At 60.5% G+C, this 17063-nt stretch overlaps 2 protein-coding genes across 2 annotated transcripts; one reads left to right on the top strand and one right to left on the bottom strand.

The window, feature by feature from the left end:
* Nucleotides 1-1172: 1172 nt before the first annotated feature.
* Nucleotides 1173-5643, top strand: BTC (betacellulin). Its single transcript, XM_051804849.1, has 5 exons — nt 1173-1306; nt 4067-4162; nt 4421-4538; nt 4675-4821; nt 5333-5643. Exons 1-5 carry the CDS (start codon nt 1231-1233, stop codon nt 5436-5438), a joined length of 543 nt encoding a protein of 180 aa, XP_051660809.1. The 5' UTR covers nt 1173-1230; the 3' UTR covers nt 5439-5643.
* A 3050-nt stretch (nt 5644-8693) lies between these two features.
* GC (GC vitamin D binding protein) lies at nt 8694-13525 on the bottom strand. Its single transcript, XM_051804871.1, has 12 exons — nt 13376-13525; nt 12166-12235; nt 11618-11750; nt 11309-11520; nt 10977-11109; nt 10767-10861; nt 10368-10497; nt 10045-10247; nt 9659-9791; nt 9448-9545; nt 9055-9187; nt 8694-8969 (listed from the first exon to the last, which is right to left on the bottom strand). The coding sequence occupies exons 1-12, from the start codon at nt 13482-13484 to the stop codon at nt 8916-8918; spliced, it is 1503 nt and encodes a 500-aa protein (XP_051660831.1). The 5' UTR covers nt 13485-13525; the 3' UTR covers nt 8694-8915.
* Nucleotides 13526-17063: the final 3538 nt, after the last annotated feature.

The raw sequence follows: 17063 nt of genomic DNA, 5'->3' as shown, positions 1-17063 counted from the left end.
CTGCCTGTGCCCGCCCCACCGGGATGAAGTCAGCTCCTCTTGAGTGGCCCCGTGCCACATCCAGGTGCCAGCTGCCGGTTTCACCAGTCTTGCCCAAGTCCCCACAGGAGCTTTGCAACGCTTCTCTGGTGGTTCATCACCCCCTGCCTGCTTTTGGGGAGCAGCTGGCAGGGAGCCAGGGTGGCCACGAGCCGAGGGGTGGGCGATACCGGCGTGCCGGAGCTTGCGGCAGGATTTTTTGGCTGAGCAGGGCTGAGGGAGCTCGCTCACCCCCTGGCCAGCAGCCAAATGGCATGGCTGGGTGGCTGCCAGCACTTGCATTAATAGCTGCCAGCTTGCGGTTTGAGGTCACCCGTTCTTTCCAGTCTTTCATTTCCACCTTCGTTCACGCCTGTAACGACCGGGAGCAGGGAGCAGCTCCGCCTCTCCTCCCTGCCCGAGCCCCTCTTCGCAGGACAAAGCTCTTTTGCTTTCCTCGGAGCCAGGACAGCACCAGCCCGTGGCACCACATCCCTACCGAGCATCCCTAGATGCCAGGAGGGGACCTGCCAGCATCCCGGGGGTACACCTTCACCCCTGTTCGTCGAGACTTCACTCAGGGGGCCAGAAAACATCTTCCCACACACTCTGAGGCAAAAAACCACCCCAAGGCCAGCGTGCAGAGGGCTCATGCCAAGGCACAGCCCCTCGCAGGATGATTGGGAGCTGCCGTCATCCCCTGCCAAGGCCTTTGGGAGGGTGTTTTATAGCTGCCTGCTATGAATAAATCTCCCTTTTCATAACAAGCTGGCTGGGGATAAATGGCTCCGGGGACGTGAGGCTGGGGCTGGGTGCACACCCTCCGTCCCTCCGGGGAGGGGAGCCCCGGAGTCCCTCTTGGAACCCGGGATGGCAGGATAGGGGTCCGTCTCGCTGCCCAGATCCCCAGGGATGCTGGGGTGAGGCATCTGCTTGACGCCTCCCGGCAGGACGGGGCCAGGCGTGGCTGGTGCGAGGTGGGACGTGCGTCGGTGGGACACGTGTGGGTGGGACACACGGGAGGGGTCGTGCCGGGGGGGCACCGCCGGACCGCCAAGGGATGGCTCCGGCGGGGTGGGAGCCGCGCAGCTGGAAGAGGAGGAGGCGGAGGAGGAGGAGGAGGAGGAGGGCGGCGGTGCCGAAGCGGCCGCCCCCGTCCCGCCCCGCCGCAGCCGCCGGGCACCGGGCACCGGGCAGGCGGCGGCGGCGCGTATGGAGGCGGTGGCGGCGGCCCCGGCCCCGGGCGGCGGCCCCGGTACCCTGCTGCTCTGCCTGGCCCTCGCCTCCGGTAAGCACGGGGGTCCCCTGTCCCGCCACTGTCTCGGTCCCGGGATACCCAGATACTGACAGAGGGTGTTCCCTCCTGTCCCGGCCCGGTGCCACCCCCACTGTCCCAGCCCGGTGTCACCCTCTGTCCCGGCCCCGTCCTGTCTCCGGTCCCCGTGCTGCCTCCCTCCCATCCCGCTGCTTCCCGGTCCCTGGTGATCCTACACCTGCCTCCTAGTCTGATTCCGGTGCTCCCCCTGTCCTGGTGCTTCCCCATCCCACTCTGTTGCTCTCCCGGTCTCATTCTGCTGCACTCCTGTATCCCCTGCTGTCCCACCCCATCCCGATGCTGACACTGTCCCATCCCAGTGTTCACCCTGTCACCCTGATGTTTTCTCCAGTCCCATTCTAGTGACTCCCTGTGTCCCCCTGGACAATCCCATCCCAGTCCTTCCCCCACGCCCAGCCTGGTGTTTACCCAGTCCCGTCCCGGGGCTCTCCCATGTGTCCCCAGGTCTCATCCTGGAATTCCCCAACATTCCGTTCCAGTGCTCCCCTTGGCTCTGAATCCCCGAATCCTTTGGGGCCAGCATATCCTGACTGGATCCTGGAGCAGGAGTGGGATGCTTTTCCCACCTGTTGATGGGACAGTGCTCACGGGTGCCCAAATACCCTCTTCCATCTTTGGCAGCACTGGGGAGGGGGGATGCTGGGGGGGATGCAGTACCTATTCAGCAGGTGTGTGAGCATTCCCATGTTAGTTCCTGAGCGTTTGGGAAGCAGGAAGCTGCAGGCAGCAGCTGCTCAGGGCCGGCAGGAGATAACCACAGGTAGGGCTGGGCAGCTGATGTCCCCCTGGTAGAGAGTGCCAGCACTGGAATTTCGAGGGAGCTTTCCTCTCCGCTGGGAACAGGTTGGGTTTGGCCTTTCGGCAGGGCTGGTGACGGCACTTGGCAGAACCTGCCAAACCTGTGCTGGTAGGAGGAAACCAAGGGTGGCCGACCTGTTTTGGGGCTGGGGTGCCCCATCGGACCAAGGCAATGCCCTGGGTGGTTGCTCTCCTGCAGTTTGGACTTTCCCGGCGGAGCGTGGGGGTGCTACAGCAAACTAATCCGGTGTTTGGGATACTTTCCTGGGTTATCTTTGGCTGTTCAGAAGGGAGTGCAGCCTTAGATAGTGGAGCCGGCTTCTCTGTGCATCAAAGAGATGAGGGTGTTTGCACCCGCAGCTCCAGGGTGCTGCGATCCGGGTGCTGGAGGGCACAGCCCCCCTCCCTCCGAAGCTGGCGCTGCCCCAGGGCAGTGCTGCCAAGGGGCTGCCAGCCCGGAGGATGCCAGAGCTCCGCATCTGGTTGCAATAAGGGTGGGGATCTCATCTTGGTGGGGATCTTTCCATGCCGAGCTGTGAACTCGGTCACCGGGAGTGAAGTCAGCCTCCCTCCCTGCACCGCCGCGTGCCCACGCCGCCCGCAGCTGCTTCCCGGGGGGAAGCCGCCCCGTGGCTCATCCCTGGCTCCCGCCAGGCAGCTCCCACCCTGCCGCTGGGCCGGAGGGGCCGGTGGGCTCCGTCTCCTCCCCGCCGGGCTCTTTTGGAGCTCTGTTACCCAGAGCGCGTCATTAGCGCGGCAGTGGCTATATATAGCCAGGAGGGACGTGTGTGCCGGGAATGTCCCTGCCGTGGGACGGGGGGGACTCCGGAGGCTTGGCCGGGGCAGCCTCCACCACTGTTTCCAGGGTGCCGAAGGGCCGGGTGAGAAAACAGGTACCAGGAGACCGAGGCTGCCAGGATTTGGCCGCGCAAGCTCTCCACTCTCTGGGAGGCCTCGACGTGCACCCACTGGGGATGGGAACACCCCCCGCCTCGGCGTGTCACCCTCGCGGGAGCCGCCCAGCACCCTGCTCCGTCAGGCAGGACCTGTCCCCGCTCCCCTGGGTGCCACCGCGGCGGGGTGAATCCCTGGGGAGGGCCGGGCTGGGAGCGGGGCCGTGCTGAGTCAGTGCTGGTATGCCAGCGATCCGGTTACCGCCGCCGTGACGCGCCGGGGCTCAGCCGCCTCTCAGTTTCGCCCCGTGGCCACGGTGACCAAGGTGGCCTCTTTCCTGGCTCAGTTCGTGCTGTGCTCCAGGGAGACGCTAGAGCACCTTCCAGCGCCTAAAGGGGCTCCCAGAGAGCTGGAGAGGGACTTGTCACAACGGCTTGGAGTCACAGGACACGGGGAATGGCTTCACACTGACAGAGGGCAGGTTTAGATCGGATATCAGGGAGAAATCCTTCCTGGTGAAGACGGTGAGGCCCTGGCACAGGTTGCCCAGAGAAGCTGGGGCTGCTCCATCCCTGGAAGTGTCCAAGGCCAGGTTGGACGGGGCTTGGAGCAACCTGGGACAGTGAAAGGTGTCCCTGCCTATGGCTGGGGAGTTGGAAAAAGATGTGCTTTACAGTCTGTTCAGACTGAAACCAATCTGCGATCTGGGGATCCATCCCTGCATTCTCCCAGGGTAGAGGAGCAGCTGGCTGCCTGCAGGCAGGGCTGTGTGCCCCAAAACCCGCCCCTCTGGCTCCCGGACTCCCGTGCTGGGGCGTTGGCGGGTGGAGGTGACAGGCGGGGACCGGCTTTCCCTTCTCCTCGCCCTGGGGAAAAGCTGATGCTGCCAGGGAAGGGGGGCCGTGGGCACAGCTGCAGAGCCCGTTGCCGGTCCCCACCCTGTGGTTGTGGTGGGGCTGTGGCAGGGATGCCGGGGCTCTGGCCAGGCTCCCTCTCCGAGCCATCTCCGCTGCTTTCCAGGCTTGGCATTCTTCAGCTGCGTGGGCGCCGACGCAAACGTCACCGCCGGGCATGGCACGGAGGGGCTCACCTGCGACGCGGCCAAGGGGTGCACAGGTAAGGCGGAGGTGTGAGGATGCTCGGGGGAGCCGGAGGCGTTGTATGAGAGCTGGGCGGTGCAGGGGAGCGGGCTGGGATGGCGCAGGAGCGGGTGTTTTGTCTGGCAGAGCCGCGCAGCCTCCACGGAGGTGGGAAGCCAAGGCCACACGTGCTGTTTGCAGCTGGCCGGGCTTGGACCTGCTGCTCGGGGATGCCGCTGCTTCTGGGCGGAGCCGTAACCCCTCTGGGGGAATTCTTTGTCCTTGCCACCCCCAGGGAACGGGACGCAGCTGCGGCGGCAGGGCCACTTCTCCCGGTGCCCGGAGGAGTACAAGCACTACTGTGTCAAGGGGAGGTGCCGCTTCCTCGTGGCCGAACAGGCGCCGGCCTGTGTGTAAGTCACTGCTGGTGACTGGCAAGGGGTGGGATGCCGTGCCCGTCCTCCCTGGGAGAGCGGAATGAGTGGGGCACGGGCACCACGGCTGTTTTTGGGACCCCTCCTCTTCTGCCTCCCTTGTGCCGCGGGGCAGGTGCGAGCGAGGCTACACCGGGGCTCGCTGCGAGAGGGTGGATCTGTTCTACCTGCGAGGGGACCAGGGCCAGATTGTCATCATCTCCCTGATCGCCGCCATCGTCACCCTCATCATCCTCGTCGTCGGCATCTGCCTCTGCAGTCAGTACGTCAGGGGACAGGGAGGGGACGGAAAGAGGGAAGGGAAGGAAAGAGGGAAGGAAAGGAGGGAAAGGAAAGAGGGAAGGGAAAGAAAGAGGGAAAGGAAAGGAAGAGGGAAGGGAAAGAAAAACGGAAGGGAAAAAGGGAAAAAGGAAAGAGAGAAGGGAAGGAGGGATGGGAAAGAAAAAGGGAAAGAGGGAAGGAAAATAAGAGAGAAGGAAAAGAGAGAGGGAAGGGAAAGAGGAGAGGGAAGAGGTAGTTCTAGACTGGGAGCAAATCCTGCCCAGCTCTGCTGGTTCCAGGCAGGTCGAATTTGGGCTGCCCCTACCAGGTGGAATATGGCTCTGCGGGTGCAGGGAAGTGCCTGGGACATTCCTTTGGGGCTGAAAACTGGATGAGATCCCACCTGGAGCCTTTGCAGTGTGAAAGCAGAGGAACATGGAGCAGCATGGCTGCCACGTCTCATTCCGCCTCTTTATTTTTTTTTTTTTTTATTATTTTCCCACCCCGAAAAGCCACTGTCGGAGGCAGCGTAGGAAGAGAAAGGCAGAAGAGATGGAGACGCTGAACAAGGACTCACCTTCCCGAAGCGAGGACGTGCGGGAGACGGGCATCGCGTGAAGGTGCACAGGGCCGGGCGGCGACTGAGTCGGTGTGACCGGCCTCCCCCGCACCGGGGCCGGTGCCGAGACCCCACGGGCTCCGCTCTCTCCGCAGGAGCTCCCGGTACCTGCGGGCGGGTCCCGGGCGGCAGCACCGGCTGGCTCGATGGGCGAAGGCTAAAACCGCACGGGCGGGCTTGAATAAAAGGGGTGTCGGAAAGGTGTCCGCGTGTCGCCGGTGTCCTTTGGCGGGCGGCGGGGCCGAGGCGGGCGCGGGGCTGCGCTGCCGCACCGTGTCCGCCAGACGGCGACACTGCGCCGGGCGGGGCAGGCGCGGGGCTGCTGCTCCGGGTGCGGGGCGAGCTCTGGGCGGGGGGGGTGGGACAGAACGTCCTGTCCCATCACGGGCCCCGTCCCGGCTCCCAGGGGCTCTGTCGGGCTCGGGGTCCTGTTCTGGGCGGCCCGGGGGCCGCGCTGGAGCTGCTCCCGGTGCCGTCGCAGCCGCGTCTCCCCGCAGGGACCGGGCCGAGTTCAGCGTCCCCAGAGCGCTCCGGACCGAGGGCTCCCGGTTCCCCGGGGCTCCTGCCGAGCGGCTCCCGGTCCCACTGCAGCCCGGGATGGCCTCGGCGTCCCGGGGAGTGACCGGGGGAGGGAAACCGGGCAAAAGTGGGGGAAAACAGGTGAGAACTGGGATAATTGGGGCCGTTCGGTCCCATCTCCCCTCGTCACGGGCTCTGGTGCCCGGCTACGATCTGGACCGTGTCCAGGCGGCCACAGGTGATGGTTTGCTTCCCTCCCCTCGGTGTGGGACCCTCCCCATGGGTCCCCATGACTCTCCCGGTGGGTTTCAGCACCAACTCTCTGGGGTCCCCTCCTGGGGGGCAGCGGTGGCATCTCAGTCAGTGGGGCTGGGGGTCCCTGTTATCTCCCACCCTGGACTGGGGACATGAGGACCTGGCAGAGCTGGGGATCCTTGGCAGTTCCCAATTCCCACCATGGGATCATCTCCCTTGTGAGCCGTGACCTGGTGACTGGCCATGAGGGCTCCACCCGCGCTGTGTCTCCCACCCAGTACTGGGAGACTGGGAGCCAGCAGGGCTGGGGGGCTCCCAGGGGAGCTGGTGACCCTTCCTGCCACCAGGCTCTGTTCTGCCAGCAGAGGCCTCTGCCCAGGTCTCTCCCAGAGCGGCTCCCAGCAGGACAGACCTCTCCAGCCTGGCGCTGGCTCTGGCAGAGATGGGGAAAAGTTCGATCTGGTGAGTGTGGGAGCTACTACTGGGGGAACTGGTCTGCACTGGGGTTCAGCCCTTCATCACTACCCAGCATCATCCATGTAGGTGTATGCCTGGAGGCCAGAGCTGGCAGTTTTTAGGTGCAGTTTTGGGGGCCTGAGGGTGACTCTGGGGCTGTGCAAACCCCTCCTGTAACAGAAAACTTCCTTTTTCAGCTCAAATCATGCCATGGGATTCCTGCAGCCCCAGGCAGTGACCCCTGCCTGGCTGGACACTGGGAGTGGTGACCACCCCCGCGGTGCCAGTCCCTCTGGAGGTGTTGGTGGCCCAAGCAATGCCAAGTGGCTGTGCCAAAGTGTGGGGAAGGCTCATCCCAGTGCCCAGTCAAGGAGCACAGCCCTGAGGCGCCAAGGGACATTGTTTTGGGCACCTACTTCACCAGGTTCCACGATTTTCCCCTGGGGAAATGGATTATGGGTTCCACAAAGCTGCTGGAAGCCCTGGCTCTGAGCTGAGTGGCACCAACATCACCTGGGAGCTGGTTCACCCCCCCATAAATGGCTGTTTATCTCCAGGCTCTGCCGGGCCTGGCTATGGGGCTTCCAGCTGTGAGGAATACACTCGCTGCTCCTTTTGGGAATGTGCTGTACGCAGTCCAGAAGACAAATAAAATTAAAAGGAGGTAGAGTCTGTTTCCTGTCTGGTTTTGGGGGGTTGATGTTGCTGGCTGGGGTGCTGCTGGCCCTAAGGAGCTGGGAAAAGCAGGCACTGGGAAAGCAAGCAGACCTGCAAGTCTCAGAGGTGGATAAAACTAATACTTTAAATCTTTTTTTTTTAATGCTTTTGTGGGGCACTGGTCAGGTAAATGTTGGAGCCATTTTATTCAGTGCTGGGTTTTCAGTGCCTCAAGTAATTCCTTTTCCCATCACAGGCCTGCATTCCCTGGTTGGAAGGTTGTAGGGATGCTGCTCCCACCCTGGAATTCCTGCATTGCTGCTAAATTCCTGCTGTACCCTGATATTTTGGTGGAGAGCAGAAAGACTGGAAGGGTTGCACTGAGCAACAAGGATGGGGATTAAAAAAAAAAAAAAAAAAACCAAACAAAAAACCCCCCAAAACAAAAAAAAACCAAACAAAATCAGGGATTTTGCTGCTTCCTTCACATCTTTGGGAATGGGTTAGAGAGATGGTGGGATAAAAATACAGGTGCTGAGGACAGGAGGAAGGACACCTGGTAAACAAAATTAATACAAAAAACAAACAGAAAGCCCCACTGCAACTGAGAGTGGAAAAGCCAAGTGATTTATGCCCAGGCTGGCAAGGGCTGGAGGGAATCCCTCGGGAATCAATGCTGGCTGGCATCAGCCGGGAGCAGCCCAGGCTTTCCCAGAGTCTGCTGGTTTTACTAAGAGAGTTGTTGTGGTTTGTGTTGTTTTGTTTTGAATGGCAGTTGAGTATTTTTGGGTGGTTTTCCCCCCCATAAGTGGTGGTGGTGTCACATGCAGAGGTGTCCTTGGCTGGCTTAAGGGCATTTCTCCAGCTTTTCTTGGAATCCCAGGAGGTCACTGTAATTGAGGCAGTCCTTGGTGTGTGCATCCTGAATTTGAAGGATGCAAACTGAGGCTGGAAGGGAGTGGAAGCTCTGGGTGGTCACTGACACCTTGTGACAGAGATTAAAACACTTCAATGGGAGCAGAGGGATGTGAAATGGAATCTCATCCACACTGATGTACCAGGGGAGGCAGGAGGATTTGATAAGTGACATGAATGACATGTGGGTCACTCACCCAACAGAACAGGATAAACCCCAACTAATTAACTGGAAAGAAATAGAATATTGTTATCAATAGAAATGTGAATAATTGGAAATTAATATTTCGAAATGAGTGGTTTTGCCAGTTTTGCCTGATTTTTTAGAGCATTAGCTCCCAGGACTAGAGCTGGGACCTCTTCCTGCCTGCAGAAACGGGAGCAGCCGTGCCCATTCCCAGCCCTTCCCACCGCCCCGGGGGTGCAGAAAGCCTTTCCAGCAGCAGCGAGGAGACTGTTTTCATCTTTATTTTGGCTGCAGGAATACAAGGGTGGTGTTGCTGGTGGGTGGGTAGGGAACCGTGGGCTTGGTGGCACCTTCTGTCCCTTCCGACGTGCCACATTCCCGCGTGCCCACCGAGCTTTGCCTCGCGATCCCGCTCCATCCGTGAGTGCCCGGAGAAGCGATCCCTGCTGTCGGCACCGGACGCCCACCAGCTGCTCCCTCGCGGACCCTATCCCAGGAGGCAGGACTCCTGCTTGCACACCTCTCCCAGCTCCGAGCTCACCTGGAAAAGGGGGGAAGAGCAGAGGGGCAGCCCCGGGTGTGGAGTCTGGCACCGCCCCGGCTGTAGGGAGGGTCCTCGGCTGTACCTTGGAAGCACAAAGGAGCGGGGGCGCGTCCGGGGTGCAGCAGGTGGAGGCGAAGGAGACTCGCTGCTCCAACATCTGTTCCAGCAGCTCCGCGCTGGCCTCGGGAAACGTCTGTGTCAGGCTTTCCCGCAGCCTGCGGCGCAGGGGACGGGGTGTTAGTGGGAATCCGGCAGCATTCCACACCCATACAGCATTTGGGGAGGGGGGATGCACCCGTGGATGGCGTGTGGGGGGGTGTTATGTGTTATTTGCTTCCCACTATTTTGCTGCCATTTAGGCTCAAACCCACCGGCTCCGTTTGTGCATCCTCAACCTCTCGGACGAATTTTGATTGCATCCCCTGATGCAGGTGGGTTTTTTTTGGGGGGGGGGGGGGGCGCAGAAAAGGCTTACCTCTTCTTGAAGTCAAGGAAATAGAGCTCGCTGTACTGCCCGCAGAGCTGGCTGGCCCTTTCCAGGACGGGGGGCAGCTCTGCTCCCATCTGCTGGCGCTGCGAGCACAGGGTGGGTGTCACCAGGCTGGGAAAAGCCCCTGCAGGGATCTCGGGGGATGCAGGGATGAGAGGGAGCAGGGAGAGCACCCAGAGACCCCTCCACCACTCACTTTGCTGTCCAGGCAGGCAGAGGGGTCCTTGGCTGAGCAGCATTCCTCCCTGATTTTCTCCGAGGCGTCATAGAGCTTGGCAAGGACGGCGTCAGGGAGGCTGGGGTGCCTCCGTGCCAGCTCAAACAGGGACCTGGAACGAGGGGCCACATGGGTTTTTATTATGGGTGCTACTCAGAATGGGATGGGGGCTGCTTTTGGCACCTTTGTGCAGCCCCTGGGGGTGGTGCCTCTGAGGGAATTGAGGATTAACCCCATAATTACCAAACCACATAACCAAAGGGAGAAGGAAGGGTCAGGAAACGGTTGGACTCAATGACCTTAGGGGCCTTGTCCAACCTAAATGGTTTGAGTCACTCCATGATTGTAACCTGGGTAGCACTTGCCTGGTGGTCTGGAGATCCCCCTCCTTGCCACACAGCTCCTTGTTGGTCGGCTCCGGTGCCTCTGGGAGTTTGGGAGCGGGCGCAGGGGGCAAGGCCAGGATGCAGAAATAGTTTTCCACCAGGTTTTTCCCCCTGCAGCAGTCAGCAAAGCGCCCGTCCTGGGCCGACAGCGTGGCGCAGGCTTTGGCCGTGTGCTCCGAGAGCTGCGGAGAGGGGAGCACAGAGAGGGTGTGTGGACCCCCTGCCGTGATGGGGTGTGTCCTCTAGTCCCCATCTGGGACTCGGGAGGTGGTTTTGGTGTGGGTTTTGGGCTCCCCCCCTACCTTCTTCTGCATGCAGTCCTCAGCCACCGAGTCGCAGCACTGGGAAAACACCTCGGCAGCGCCTTCGGCCAGGGGGAAAAGGTCCTCGAAGGAAGCAGCGGGCACCTTCTGAGCCAGCGAGGCCAGGTAGCTGGGGGGCACAGGGTGTGTGGGGGGGCCTCAGGGGGCTTGGATCCCCCTTCCAGGTAACAGCTCCGAGCAGGGGTGTGGGAGGGAGGTGATGGGGAGCACAGGGCTCACCCTGTGCCTGTGCTGTGCGTGGAGCATCGTCAGGCATTTACACAGGAGTTCAAGCTTGTCTTTGTGAATACTGCCCACAAATGGAATCCACAGTGGGAAATGGGAGCACACTCCCAGCCCAGCACTTTTTCCCAAAGGGAAAGGCCATTTCCCCCGTACCTGAAGGTGACTTTGTCCTTCCCATACGCCGAGAAGCGGGAGCAAGCCCGGTTTGATGTCAAGGTGAGGAGGGAGAGGGTTTTTCTTTGCAGTTTCTGCCGCAAAAAGAAGAGGGATATGTCCTCCTCTTCCCAGGCCATCAGCACAGGGTTCACCTGGCTTCCCAGGAAGCGAGGATGGAGACAAGCCCGGCGGTCCGAGAGGTCTCACCTCCTTCAGGAAGCAGGCGGTGGGTGCAGGGGAGATGCAGCAGGTGGAGACCATGGAGAGGAAGGTCCTGGTGGAGCCCAGGAGCACAGGCAGGGGCGCCTGGCTGTAGCTGCTGGCGTACTCGTACAGATACCTGCGGCAGGGGCGGGATGAGGAGACCCGGCACACGGGGATCGGGAGATTGGGAGCAGGACATGTAGGGTTTGGAGGCATTAGGGTTCTCCAGGGATGGGAGCCCTCTCCAGGTACTACCCCGAGCTGCTGAATCATGGCACCAGCTGGTGCCAACACCCACCTGGGCTCAACAGGGTGACTTCCCCGCCCGGACTTACCTGTCTGCAAATTCCCGGGGGTCCTTCCTGAAGGCCTGGCAAAGCTCCTGGTCCGAGGGCTGGAGGTAGCGGGGCAGCGGCTGGGGCGGGTGCCGCAGGGCCGCCAGGCACAGCTTGCGCTCCAGCCCCTCGTGGGTGCAGCACTCGGCCGTGCCGGGATGCGCCGGGAACGGCGAGTCCGCGCTGCAGGACTTGACCGACAGGGCCGAGGACTGCGGGAGGGACGAGGGGTTACGGCCGCACACCACACATACCGTCCCATCCCAGCCCTGGTGTGGGGTCCATCGCCCGCTTTCGGCGATGCCTCACCCCGGCATCGTAGCAGGAGGGGTCGGCGCCGTCGGCACAGCAGGTCTCAGCCAGGGACACGATTTCCCGGACGAGGTGGCCGATCTCCTCGAAGGTGCCGTTGGAGTATTTCCGGCTGTTGGCGATGATGGTCCTGGGAGAAGGGAGCAAGGACAAGGTGAGCCGGTGGCAGGCTCCTCTCTCGGAAAGCAAAACTCGTGTCGCAGCATCGTTCTGCCCAAACAGGGTTTAAAACCGTCTGCTCTGGCGCTGCGAGAAATAGCAGTGTATTCCTTGGAAAACAGCCAGGGAAGAACTGGAACAGGTTCCAGGCTGGAGGTTGACCCTTGCAGGGGATTATGTGTCAGCTCTGTTAGAATTCCTAGTTATTTAGGCACCTAATTGGCTTTGAGGAGCTCAGAAATGAAGTAAACTCTTCTCCTGCTAAGAGCAATGGCCTGTTTGCAGGCAGCGAATCCACCTTCCAAGATTATTTTTATTTAATGGTTTTTGTTCTTGGCTCAGATGCTGAGTGTCCTGGCAGGGCACCGACAGCAGGAGTTACCTACAGGGTTCGGAAGTTCTCCTTCCCCAGCATCCTGTACTCCTGGCAGACTTTCTCCCGGACATAAGCTTTACCTGTAAGTGCAGGAAAAGGGGGAATTGTGAGCAGGGAGTGAGGGATTCTCTGCTATCCACAGAACACAGTGCTTTATTCTCTTGAGGACTGTTTATTTTGTCCCTCTCTTGCTTCTTTTCCCAAGTAGGATTTGGTGGTTCCTGGGGACATGTTGGCACAGCCGGTCTGGGAGAAGCATCCCTGGTATCCAGTCTGCTGCTTTGGCTCTGCAGCCGAGGAAAAGGGCAAGGAGAAAATCCTCCCTGGAACTGAGGGAGCTACAGGTAAAACATACGGCCATTTTTGAGTCTGGAATATGTGAGGTTGGTTTTCGTGGCAGGACATGGAAAGCATAAGGGCTGGGAGCTCCAGAGCCAGCCCCACAGAGCAGCCAGCAGTGAAGGCATCCTGGCAGTGCTCTCATCCCTGGAAAAACCCAATCGATCTGTGCTGCAGACCCACGGGTCAGACTTTGGCACCAGCAGGGTAAACACTGATACCAGCGTTTCCTGGGATTACAGTGCGGAGCAGGGTGACCCCCACAAAACCCAGAGGTCGTGGGCTGTGACACTGAGGGTCACATCGCTCCGGTGGGAAGGGGAGGGAAGGGTGAGGGGGAGTTTGCCAGAAAGGGGAAGCTGTGGAAAAGGCAGGTCCCTTTCCTCACAGCAACAGGGTCTGTTGGTCCCGACTCGTTGCATTTCTGTTCACTTCCATAAAGCCGTGTGGGAGAAGTAAGTTTTAGGGGGTTTTTTGGCAAATAAAAAATACAACAGATTCCCTGCGGAGCTGAGAAGGGAGCAAAGGGCAGCACAGAGCATCGTTTCCATTGAGGGGTGAATTTTACAGGGAAATGCTGCTTGTCAATGGGGGTCAGGAAATCCCATTTTCCCTTGGGAAGGGAAGGAGCTGATCCCTGTGGCTCTGTCTGCTCCTCCTCCCACCCCAGCCCAGCCTCTCTCCCTCCCGTCTCCTCCAGCACCACCCCAAAGGGGCATCCTAGGTACCAAACCATCACCCCAGTGCTTCCCCTTCCTCTCTGATCCTGCACAGCGGTTTGGGAATGGGCTGGGGAGAGGGGAGGTCACCAAAAACCACCAGAACTGAGGACCTCAGCCCCATACCCCTCATCCCAGGGGACAGCAAACCCCGGTCCTTACCTCGGTGTATTGCACGTGCGGTGGCCAAGAGCAGCAGCAGGGCCAGAGCTGCCCTCATGTTGGAGCTGGCTTCCCTCCTCCTGCCGGGAAGAGGCACTGGGAATCCCATCCCAGCGTTTATATGGATACAGCCAGGAGAATGATTAATCCCAGAGGGCGAGCATCCTTGGCCTGCCTGTCGGGGTCTGGGTGCAGCGCCTCTGAAATCCAACAGGTTTTAATCATTAACTCGGGAAAACAGGGATGTGTGGCTGTGGGACATCGGTATCCATGATGGATGGTGGGCACAACAGCAAGAGGAGTTGTGCCAGGGAAAGCATTGCATGAATCCCACCATGTGTGGTCAGGATCATTTATTGAGGAAGGAGATGCACTTTTTTTTGGATGCCAGCACACCAAACCTCCCCAGGGCGGGGACAGCAGCTCTGTGAGGTGGTGGGTGGTGGCTCGATGGGTGCCCTGCTCTGCCATGACCTTGTGGCACCGGTGCTGGGCCAGGGTGACTCCCACCTGGAATGACTGATGTCTGAGTGTCACACCTGGAATGACTGATGTCTGGGTGTCACACCCACGTGTGTCTGAGGGTTTTTGGGAGAGCCTGGGGCTGGCAGTGGAAGGGGCAATAGGTGCTGTATGTGGCACTGGATAACTGGGACAACTGGTGGTGTGCTAGGATGAGAGCAGCCAGCTCTCCACCCCAGTGCTGGGCCGTATCTCCAGGTCTCCTTCCGTGTGGGGAGCATCGAGGAACACCCTCCCTCACCCCAATTGGCAGCATCTGATGCTGCTGGGAAATGTCAGCTGTTATCCTGGGAAGCTCAGCTCTGGAGTGTGCCTCAGTCAGGTGTGCACATCAGGTTCCATTCCTGCCCCTGCTGGGTTGGGGTCTCCAGCTTGGGGGGATACAGCCTCATCCCAAACTTCTGGTGGGAGTGTTGTAGAGCTCTTTGGGGTCTCCTTAGAGTGAAGCTTTCCCTTTGTCCCTTGAAAAACGAAAATACAACATGCTGTCATCTTCTAGGGTCCAAAGCCAAGCCTGGGAAGAGGAGAAGATGCAGCTGAAATGATCCTCACTGGTCCTGCCTGGGGAACTGATGAGAGGGAAGCAATACTGAGGTATGGAGGGATGGAAACCCAACGGCTGTGGTGAGCCCCGGGCCCCAAATCTGCTCAGCCTCCCCATGCACCGTGCACTCCCCTCAAGACCAGTTGTGCCCCCTCAGACCAGATACTTGGGCTGAAGGCAGAGGTGGTTTTAAAGGCAGAACCCCTGGTTTATTCCCCTCCCTCTCCCCCCCAGATATGGAGTTTTAATTGATGGTGGTGAAAATCTGCTCCAGATGCTGCACGTGTCTGCAGAGGGAAGGAGAACTGGGATCAAAGACCAGGAAAATCACGGTTTCTCCAGCAGTGAGCTGTCACGGAGGCACGTGCATTTGTGCAGCTGACTCCCAGTGCCCAGAACTGATGGCGAGCTGCAGCCTGGCACCGAATCCTGCCAGCGCAGGAGATGACAGTGTCCTGTTCTCGCTGCTTTATGCCCGAAAGGAGAAAATGAATAATTACGAACTCGGCGAGCTGCGCAATGGGCCCTGCAGTACCGGCTGTGTCCGCCACACGGCGCCAGGCGGGGCGGGGGCGCGGGCGGCGCTGCGAGTACGGGGGTCCCGGGGGGATCCCGGGGGGATCCCAGGGCCATCCCGGGGGGATCCCGGGGGGGTCCCGGGGGGGTCTGGGACAGCGCTGTGGGGAGTAGCCCTGAGCCGTGCACCTGAACCACAACGGAGAGTTTGACAGTGCGGAAAAACCGCCGGAGAGGAGCCGTGACCCAGCATCGCTTCCTAGTGCAGGTGTAGCGGGAGAGTCCAAACCAGGCACCCACTCCACGGAAAGAAAGGCACAGGGGCTGCTGTGACCTTGTGCCTGTTCCACAGAGAAATGACTGGGAAATTTCTATAAGCTGAGTTTATTATTTTTGTTGTGACCATGACAGCGATAGCACCGGCGTCCTTCTGAGGGGAAGGGGTTTAGGCAGTGGAAGTTTTGTAATCACAGGCAGCTGTTGGTCAGAGGGTGTGTTTGGAGCAGTGTGTTCCCGAGCCGTGGGGGTGCCCAGCACAAAGCCAGTGGCCCAGCCGGAGGTTGGGCAGTATCTGGTCTGTAATGCTCTGAGCTGGCACTGCTGTGTTAGAACTGTGCCACGAGCCAGGCTGGCTTTGACACAACGAGGAAAATAACCTTGGCTTCGGGATTAAAGACCGGGCACCCCGTCTGTTCTCAGCAAAGGTGGAGAAGAGGCTGACTCCATTCTTTGGGGCACTTGAACTCTGAATTCAGGAGGACTCGGCGAGGGAAAACCATGCTCGGGAGCTATTATTTCAGTCAGCATCTGACTAAAGGCTCCCCCAAAGAGACTGATGTGGTGTCATCCATTCAAAAGCAGTGTACAGATTTTAGGACTTATAAGTAAGGAGTTTGAAGTCCTCAGAAGCTCCGTGACGACAGAACAGTGTCACTGCCTTTATCAGCCCATCTCTAAATTCAACACGTCACAAGAAGATGTGCAGAAACCAAGATCTCCCAGAGACGGGGGGGGCGGGACCGCGCGATCTCCAGCGCCTCCAAACAGCTGCCTTTGGCGAACAAAATCCGGGAACCGCGTTCCGAGCGCGCCCCGCGGGCTGTCCCTGCAGTGCCGGGCGGGTTTCGCCAGACGGCGCCACCGAGCCCGTTGGTGCCGCAGCCCCGCCCCGCTCCCCCCGCCCCGCAGGGGCCGCGCAGGGACCGCCCCGGCCCGGCCCCGCCCGGCCCCGCCCGCAGCCCTTTTACCGAGCGCCGGGGAGGCTTTGGGGAGTGCGGGTCGGGAGGAGCCGCTGAGTGCCGTGTCCGTGTCCGTGTCCGTGTCCGTGTCCGTGTCCGTGTCCGTGTCCGTGTCCGTGTCCGTGTCCGTGGCCGTGTCCGTGTCCGTGTCCGTGTCCGTGTCCGTGTCCGTGGCCGTGTCCGTGGCCGTGGCCGTGGCCGTGGCCGTGGCCGTGGCCGTGGCCGTGGCCGTGGCCGTGGCCGGGCTGCCCCGCCGTGATCCCGGGTGTCCGTGCCCGGCGGGGCCGTGTGTGCGCGGAGACCTTCGGGCACCCTCGGGACGGAGGGTGCGGAGCTCGGCCCGGGGTCGGCCCGGGCTGTCCCGGCTGCGGCTCCGGCCGGGGGGGCTCGAGCGGCCGCCCCCGGGCCGTGCCGGGAGCTCGGCTGTGCCCGGGCCGGGGCCTCTCCCGGAGGGATGTGCGGCACGGCGGGGAAAGAGCCTGGTCTCAGTTTCTTGGTGCTGCATTAATGCTTTTTGCTCGTTCTGTGTCAGTTTGCAGCCTGGCTCGTGGTTTCCCCTGGTGCTGGGGAGTGGAGGCGAGTTGTGCTTCCTGCTGGGAGAGAGAACGGCTTGGGAAGCTGCTCCATGAGCCACAGCTGTGCCGAGCCCGGCAGTCTGTCCAGGTAAGAGCAGGGCTTCTACTGCCAGTGAGGAGCTGGGTTTGCTGTTGGAAGGTAGAATATGCCCGTGCCTTTAAATGCAAGGACAGGCAGAAGCTGGGAGGGACCCTGAGCAGGTTTGGTGGCACGACAGCAGTTTGAAAAGACCTTGACTGTGGGAGAAGTGTCCAGGAGAAATGATTCCTTTTTTGCAGGGAGGCAGTTTGTG

The sequence above is a fragment of the Manacus candei genome, unplaced genomic scaffold (assembly GCF_025592945.1).
Source record: "Manacus candei isolate 608988 ecotype Guabito, Panama unplaced genomic scaffold, ASM2559294v1 h1tg000062l, whole genome shotgun sequence".
Lineage (NCBI taxonomy): Eukaryota > Metazoa > Chordata > Aves > Passeriformes > Pipridae > Manacus > Manacus candei.
The sequence above is the reverse complement of the archived record's forward strand: the minus strand, read 5'-3'. Positions and strand labels throughout refer to the sequence as shown.

What these genes read in the sequence shown, in the direction of transcription:
- BTC (XM_051804849.1), top strand. Translation starts at nt 1,231, where the DNA reads ATGGAGGCGGTGGCGGCGGCCCCGGCCCCGGGCGGCGGCCCCGGTACC. An exon ending in CGCGGCCAAGGGGTGCACAG is followed by an intron (nt 4,163 to 4,420) that starts GTAAGGCGGAGG and finishes TGCCACCCCCAG; the next exon opens with GGAACGGGACGCAGCTGCGG. An exon ending in GAACAGGCGCCGGCCTGTGT is followed by an intron (nt 4,539 to 4,674) that starts GTAAGTCACTGC and finishes GCCGCGGGGCAG; the next exon opens with GTGCGAGCGAGGCTACACCG.
- GC (XM_051804871.1), bottom strand. Translation starts at nt 13,484, where the DNA reads ATGGGATTCCCAGTGCCTCTTCCCGGCAGGAGGAGGGAAGCCAGCTCC. An exon ending in CCGCCTGCTTCCTGAAGGAG is followed by an intron (nt 10,862 to 10,976) that starts GTGAGACCTCTC and finishes TTTTTGCGGCAG; the next exon opens with AAACTGCAAAGAAAAACCCT. An exon ending in CGCTCCTTTGTGCTTCCAAG is followed by an intron (nt 8,970 to 9,054) that starts GTACAGCCGAGG and finishes CCCCTTTTCCAG; the next exon opens with GTGAGCTCGGAGCTGGGAGA.